Source organism: Gekko japonicus, unplaced genomic scaffold, assembly GCF_001447785.1.
Source record: "Gekko japonicus isolate JY-2015 unplaced genomic scaffold, Gekko_japonicus_V1.1 scaffold166, whole genome shotgun sequence".
In the NCBI taxonomy this organism is placed as follows: Eukaryota; Metazoa; Chordata; class Lepidosauria; order Squamata; family Gekkonidae; genus Gekko; species Gekko japonicus.
The window spans coordinates 407,179-415,258 of record NW_015173127.1 but is presented as its reverse complement, the minus strand read 5'-3'; the positions used below and the strand labels follow the sequence as shown (position 1 = coordinate 415,258).

Here is an 8,080-nt window from a genome sequence, read left to right as displayed (position 1 = left end):
AAGAGGGTTCCTTGGGAATCCGGATTAGTCGTGGAAGCCTGGATCCCGCAGCGGGATGGCGCGGATCCCCACCCCCCAACCAGATTTCAGAAAAAAACATCCCGCTCCCTCTAAACTGTGGAGTCTTGTGAGCAAAAATTCTACTTTGTCAGTGACTAGCATTAAAGTTTTGAGCGAGCAGTTTGGCTGCTGCATAAATTAAGTTTGCTCTGGAGCCATCCTTCCCGAGCGAAGACAAAAATGTGTCAGCCGGAGGCTGAAAAACTGTGAGCTATCTCACACTAACCCAGCTTAGAGGGAACACTGCCTTGGAGTCTGGCCTGCTAGAGAAGGAATCTCAGGCCGCTTGGAGGGTGGGAAAGGCCCCGGGGAGGGGGGGCCGGGAAGCCACGGTAGCTTGGTAGCTTTGCAGCCGGCAGGGGCTCTCTTATGTGGGTCGCGTTCCCCTGCGGGTTAAATTAAGTAAACGGGCCGCGGATCCATCCCCAGAGCTCCGCGAGCAGAGCAGCGGTAGGCCTACGGGCGAGTGCGCTGGAAGTCAACGGCGGGGACTTTCTGAATAAATGAGTATAGATATTCCGGCTGCCCTGGAGTCAATCCGGGTAGGAAATTGTCGCTTTTTAACGATGGAGATGCGGGCAGACATTTAGAGCACCGATGCCTCGGGTAGGGTGGCAGGACCGCACGCAGGCTAGTATTTAAAACCTCCTTTCACCCTTTCCACACGTGGGCCGGGCTTGTGAGTGAGTCGTGGGCCAGCAGCCATTGGGGAAATCTGGTTCTGACCAATGCAGCCAGTGTTCCCTCTAAACTGAGTCAGTGTGAGCTAGCTCACAGTCATTTAGCCTCCGGCTCACACATTTTTGTCTGAGCTCTGGAAGGGATGGCTCCAGAGCAGACTAATCTATGCAGCAGCCAAATCGCTCGCTCGCTCACCACTTTAATGCCAGTCGCTCAGGAAGTAGAATTTTTGCTCACAAGACTCCATGGCTTAGAGGGAGCATTGGATGCAGCTGTGAAACATTTGGGGGGGGGGGGGGGAAAGCACCCCAGTTTAAAGTTTCCCTGGCGACGACGGCCTCCCCGAGAGCTCCCTCCGTCGCTCTCCAATCCTCATCAGGAGCGTTCACACGCCTTCCAGAAGGAAAGCGTGGCTCCAGCGAAAAAAACAACAACACCTAACCAACACAAAGCAAAGAAATAACTCCTCCTGTCTTCTCCACGGTATTGAGCAATCCCCCCCCCCTTCCCCCAAATATTTGGAGATTTGTGTCTGCGCAGTTCTGGCCCAAAAGGCTCGTGTGGGCCACCGATCCCCCTCCCATCTCCCTCGCCTAAAGCTAACACTGACATCAACGGAGCTCCGGAGCAGCTGTCTAAATAAGAGGCCGTGGCCGGCAGCTGCAGCAGCCGTGAAGCCATTAGGAAAATACGGGCCGGCTCTTCGGAGAATCGTAAAACGTTTCCCCCTCTTTCTCTCCCCCCCCCTCTGTGTTTCACCTGCGGCCGGGGCCACGATTCGGGGGACAGAGAGAGTCTTCGGGGTGCCCGATGGGTGTGACTCGTTCCCAGGGAAATCAGACTTTTAATTTTTGGGAAGGTCTTGTCTATGGCTGGGAGGGCGGAGTAGAAAATAATAATAATAATAATAATAATAATAATAATAATCTTCAAGTATTTGAAGGGCTGTCATGTAGAAGATGGAGCAGATCTATTCTCTCTTGCTCCGGATTGCAAGACTAGATCTAATGGGTGGAAATGACAAGGGAGTCGTTACCGGCTAAATATCAGGAGAAACCTCCTAACTGTAAGAGTGTTTGAGCAGTGGAACAGTCTGCCTCGGGAGGTGGTGGATGCTCCTTCGCTGGACGTTTTCAAGCGGAGGCTGGAGTGGACGACCATCTTTCGGGTATGTTGTAGGGCTATCTTTCCGCTATGCTCCTGCAGAGTGCAGGGGGTTGGACTAGATGACCTGCAATGTCCCTTCCCACTCTAACATTCTATGATTCTAATAATAATAATGATAATGGATTCTGTGGGTTGTGTGTCATGGAAAGGGGGTGGGGTGGGGTCAACCGTGATTCCTAATTCTTCCCCTGACACCTATCCAAACCCGTACAGAAAAGGGGGCGTTGATCCGCTTTAAAGTAGCCGCAACGAAGGATGCGCGTAGGATGTTCGAAATCAAAGTCCTTGAAATCGACCGGACTTTCTGCCGAAGAACGACCTATTCTAGCCCTTAGAAACAGAAATCTGAGTTTGGTATCCCCGGGCCAAGGCGCAGTTCCGCGCGGGCTGATTCAGGACTGGGCCTCCGGGGTGCTTGCTCCCGAGTAGAAGGGACAGAGAAACGGCGCAGATACGAAGCTGCCGGCTGGAGCGGGGAGGAAAAGACCTGCTTTCGTTGCGTTCTGTTTTGCATCGATGTCTCCTCTTCCCTGCTCTTCTGTCCCCAAAAGGGTTGCAAGGGGCAACGCGCGCTCCTGTCCCCGTGTGTCTGTTAGCGCTCTCTATTCCTCCTTCCCTTGGAAGGAGGATTTTTTTAAAAAAATCAGGACACGATGGAAACGTTCGTCTGCATGCGTCCGGTATTTTTAAAAAAGATCCACGGATCCAAGGCCGCGGGGATTGATTGATTGATTGCCTAAGGAAGTCACCTTTTCCGAAAATGTTCCCTCTAAGCTATGGAGTCCCGTGAGCAAAAATTCTACTTGGTGAGCTCCTGGCATTAAAGTTGCGAGCGAGCGATTTGGCCACTGCATCAATTAGTTGGCTCTGGAGCAGTGTTCCCTCTAAGCTGAGTTAGTGTGAGCTAGCTCGCAGTTTTTTAGCCTCCGGCTCACCCATTTTTGTCTTAGCTCAGGAAGGGATGGCTCCGGAGCAAACTAATTTATGCAGTAGCCAAATCACTTGCTCACAGCTTTAATGCAAAGAGCTCACAAAGTAGACATTTTGCTCACAAGACTCCATAGCTTAGAGGGAACATTGCTCTGGAGCCCTCCTTCCCGAGCGAAGACAAAAAGGTGCGAGCCGGCGGCTAAAAGACTGTGAGCTGGCTCACACGAACTCAGTTTAGAGGGAACACACTGCAGTCTCGATCTGGCTGTGATGAGCCAGGATCGGAAGGCAGGAAACGCTCCCGCACTGGATTCGGAAGTCCATCCGTTTGCAAGCGGAATGGCTTTCACTTCCCCCCGGGCTCTCTCGCTGGAAACCCTTCGGGGGAATTATTGACCCGCCATCGGGATTAACCGGAGAGGTTCGGAGCCTCACCCGAACCCCGGTGGCCCAAGCTTCGCTGGCCTTGGTCAACACGGAATGTCGCGGGCTCGATCCGGTGCGCCCTGCGAGAACTTTACGCGGCTCAACACAATCACGGAAGGATCGAGGGCGCGTTGATCCTCTCGCGGAAATCGCTGGAACGAGAAGGCGCCTCCCTCGGCCTGGGTCTTGGATGCGTCCCCCGCGTGTTTTGCTTTTTAAACGTTTACTTGTTGTTTTTAAAAAGGTCACCCCCGCCGATTTGGCGCCTTTCTGGAAAGCACAGAAATATCTGAAATAGCGTCCAGTTTGTTTTCCTCCCAGCCTCCCTCCTCCCCCCCATTAGAAGCGATTTTTAAAAACTTCCCCAACTTTGGAAGGGACTGCCCTTGATCCCAATGGGGATTTGTTCCCCCTGGAAAGCAGAGGATGACCCAAACCGACCGAAGGCGGAGAGCCCAGGCCGCCAAACCCTCAGCCTTTCAGGCTATAACCGTCTGGCCAGCTCTTTCCGGAGAACCGGATCGGGTTTAGTCCGGGCAGAAGCCGAAGTCGCGCGGGGCCAGAAGGAACGGGGTGTGTGTGAGAGACCCATGCGGAAAAGCCCTGGGTTCCAGTGGGGTTTTACTCCCGTGTAAAAGGCCTTAGGGCACAGGGTTTGCCAGCCCCACCCGATCCTGTGCCCGTCTCCTCTGGAAACCCCTGGGAATTGTTTCTGATGACATTCTCTTTGGTGGGGCTTGTGGGGAGGGAGCGATTACTGCGCCCGGCGAGTTTAGGATCGGGGCAGGAACGTTTGGTTGAGAGAGAAAGAGAAACAATTGGGCACATCAGACTTAAGTTCTATCACCTGTCCGGGTGAGTCGATGGAAAGGAATTTGACTTGCAGGGCGGTTCTGAACAGGGATAACTAAGCTAGAAAAGCAGCTCTGCCTAGGATTTCTCTAGGATTGGAGCTCCAGACCCCATGCAGAAAACTTCCTTCATATACAATCTATATACATATATATGTACACACAGACCCCGCGCAGAAAGCTTCCTTCATATACAATCAATATACATATACATCTATGTGTACTCATATAGATATACACATACATATACAAAAGAGCCTCCTCAGGAAAGCTCCTCCATTAGCCTGGGGAACTCCTACAAGATAATGACTCAGCCCTACCCTACCTTCCTGAGTAGATATACTCAGTAGTAGATGCCTACCATTTTTCTTCTCACCTTGACACAGAGGTGTTGGGTATTACAAGTTGAAAACACTCAGTATATCTGGGGTTAAATGTTTGTTTATGTTACTCACAGGAAGTCACATGTTTTTCATGTAACCAATGTTCTTTAGCTGTAGAATACCCGGAAATTTTCTCCCCGATCTAGGAATTTGATTGGGACTAAAGTGTCAAGGTGTATTAGCATTTTATGGCTCTCTTCCCATCTTTGTTTGGTGTTCTGAAGAAGAAGTAAGAGTAGCCATAATTTCTCTCTTCTAGTTTTGTCTTTGTAGAGTAAGGATGTAGCAGATTTTGCTCTGTTGTTATTTTCATCCCAGTTACCCTTCCCATGCTAGAATTTAGTAAAAACTTTATATTTTAATCACACATGGACTCTGAGTCTGAATTATTTTATTCTGGGACTGCTGGACTATCTTCTCTCTGCTAAATACCATTTTTTCAATATCTCACTATCACCCAACAAGAGGGTACTCCATCTTTCTGTGTTATACGTCTGAGGATGCCAGTCACAGCTATTGGCGAAAGGTCAGGTCCTGCAATGCCAAGACCACGGCCATACAACCTGGAAAATCTACAACAGCTAATTTCCTTCATACTGATCAGCTACCACCCCGGCCTGGGGGGGGGGGGGGTGTACGACCCTGTCCAAGCTAGCACCCCCTGGGGGTCTCTTGCAAGCCGGCTCCGCTGGTCCCATCAATCCAATAAGCTGGTTTGCATACAGGGCCTTTTCAGTGGCGGCCCCTGGGTCCTTTCCCTCTCTCAGGGAGGTGCCCTCGGCCCCCCTCGCTTTCACCCGTGAAGCGTGTTTTATTTAGGACTGCATTTTGTTCAAGCAATCCCAACTTCTTTTTTAAATTTCGGTTTTAGGCATTTTCATCTGCTCCATCGGGTGGTTTTATCAGTACTGTAATTCGCCTCGAGCTCCAGGAGGCGGAAAAGCAGCTAATAAATGTTTGGAATAAATAGGTTGGGGAGGAGGGAGCGCCAGCAGTCCCTTAGGCTCTTTGCCCCCTTTCCCACCCCAACCCCACCTACCCCTTTTCGCTTTAGGGACCTATGACTGACACCCCCACCTTTCCGGGGTCTCTTTCTCCCCCTCCAGAGAGAACACGGAGAACAACAATGCCTCCACGAACAAGCCCAACCAGCTGTCCCCCCTGGATGGAGCCAAGCCCCTGATGTCCAGCTCGGAGGAAGAGTTTTCCCCGCCGCAGAGCCCCGACCAGAACTCCATTCTCCTGCTCCAGGGGAACCTCAGCCACGCCAGGAACTCCGGCTATTCCTTGACCGGCTTAAGCGCCTCGCAGGCACCCCACGGCCTGCAGGCCCACCAGCACCAGCTGCAGGATTCGCTCTTGGGACCTCTGACGTCCAGTTTGGTGGACCTGGGCTCATAATCCCAGCGACTCAGGCGGGCTTCCCCACCACCACCACCACCACACACGGCACTTGTACATAAGGGGACATGGTTTCCACCTGGTGGTTCTTAACAGTGACTCTACAGGTTCTTTTTTTCTTTTTTCTTTTTTGGGTGAATCGGCCCCACCTCCCACTTTTCCACTCTTCTTTTTTTCCATCGCGCCTCCCCCTCCCAAATCCATGAGGTCTTAGCAAAAACAAAGATAAGGCAGCCTACAGGTAAATACACACCTCTCTCTCCCACCCACCAGTGCTCCCTCTAAGCTGTGGAGTCCTGTGGGCAAAAATTCTACTTTGTGAGCTGGTGGCACGAAAGTTGTGAGCGAGCGATTTGGCTGCTGCATAAATTAGTTTGCTCTGGAGCCATTCTTCTTGAGCGGAGACAAAAACGTGTGAGCCGGAGGCTAAAAAAAGCTGTGAGCTAGCTCACAGTAACTCAGCTTAGAGGGAACACTGTTCTGGAGCCGTCCTTCCTGAGCTAAGACAAAATGTGTGAGCCAGAGGCTAAGAAGCTGTGAGCTGGCTCATACTAATTCGGCTTAGAGGGAACACTACGCCCACCCTCCATTTCTTTACAAATAATTTAAGCTTTGGTGAGGATTGTAGATCTGCTTCATTTTGCATTTTTTTTTGGGGGGGGGGAAGGGGGAAGAACACCATCCAGGCGAAGTTAAGCACTTGCCGTTCACTCCCCCAGTTAGAAAGTTAAGCCTAAAGTCTACGATCCTGTGCACGCTTACCCGGGAGTAAGCCGCCTTGGGCACAGTAGGATTACTTTCCTTCCAAGCCTGGGATGGAGCTGTTTAGGATCCTGTGAACCCAAGGACTTTCCGAGTGCTTAACTTTCGCGTGGATCTTGTCCCTCCTCTTTTCCCGGAAGGAGGCGTAGATGATTCGACACCACCAACCGAGACGCATTTACTCGGAAGTAAAGCTCGCCGGATTTCCAAAAGGGTTTGCTCCTAAGTAAGTGTGTATTATAATTAGATGGTGTGTATTGGGGGAGGCGGTATCCTGGTTTAAAGTTTTGGGAAATGGAGGCCCAGGGGGCGGGAGTGTACCAAATATTTTATTTTGAAAGGGAGACTGGGTGAGGGCAAATTAAGTTTACAGGTTTTTGGAGGGGGGGTGTTAGATTTAGTGTTCAGAATTTTAATTATTATTTTTTTGGGAAGTAGCTTTTAAAAAATGGAAAAGGATGAGAGGCAGTATTAGACCCCCTGGCATCCTTCTACGTCTTAAAGAGGCAGAGGTGTGAGAGACCTTGTTCTCCTTTAGAGTAAATTTCGAAACTGTCCAAGTCCCCCACCCCCTTCGGTGGCTTTTTATGTTTGTGGTGAGATTAGGCAACACGCCCACGTGACTTTTTGTTTTGTTTATTACAAAATCAACAACAACGTCGAGGACGACAGAAGAACGACTGATACCCCCCCACACCTCTCCAGAACGCCTTGATCTTTTTATAGATTTTATTTTTCATTTCCCTCCTGGTGCTTCTCTCTCTTCCAATAGTTTGGCTTGCAAATCTAGACGGGGTGGGGGTGGGGGGGTGTCAAAACCAACCAACCAACCAACCAACCGAGCTGGCAATTTGCTTTTTTCCGTTCCCAGCATGTGTGTCTCTTCTCTCTTTCCCAGGTTTCTTGTACCCAGAAGTCTAAATTAAATCCTGATAAAATGAATCGAGAGGGAAATGGCTATTTTATTGGTAAACAGACAGACGGGAGCAGTTTGAGATTCTTTTTTCCCCTCCGGCTCTTCCTGTCCTGCGGCTGCTGCGATCGGAGGTTTCAATCTGTTTACTCGGGAGTAACCGGGTAGACACGTCAATGATGGCTCTCGAAGGGGACTGGTTGTGGAAAGGGGAGGGGGAGAAAAGGTTTTTTTTTAAAAAAGGCCATTTTTAGGTTTTTATTTATGTACGTGTTTTATAGCTTCAGGTGGGACACCGTGTTGGTCTGAAGCAGCAGAGCAGAGTTCGAATCCAGTGGCACCTTGAAGACCAACAAAGTTTTGTTCCTGGTATCAGCTGTGCGTGCACAGGGAAGCTTATACCTTGAATAAAATGTTGTTGATCTTAAAGGTGACACTGGACTCCAACTTCGATCTAGGGTAATTCTAGTCCGCCTTCGTCGCGGGGACTCCAGGCGGGCTGCAGC

General features: G+C 50.5%; 1 protein-coding gene across 1 annotated transcript in view; it reads left to right on the top strand.

Annotated features, from left to right (window-relative positions):
• SIX1 (SIX homeobox 1) overlaps window positions 1-6,213 on the top strand; it is an 11,093-nt gene extending 4,880 nt beyond the window's left edge. The window contains exon 2 of the mRNA XM_015422016.1: window positions 5,605-6,213. Coding sequence (XP_015277502.1) covers window positions 5,605-5,899 — 295 coding nt within the window. The 3' untranslated portion in view covers window positions 5,900-6,213. The remainder of the gene's footprint in view (window positions 1-5,604) is intronic.
• The last annotated feature ends 1,867 nt before the right edge of the window (window positions 6,214-8,080 follow it).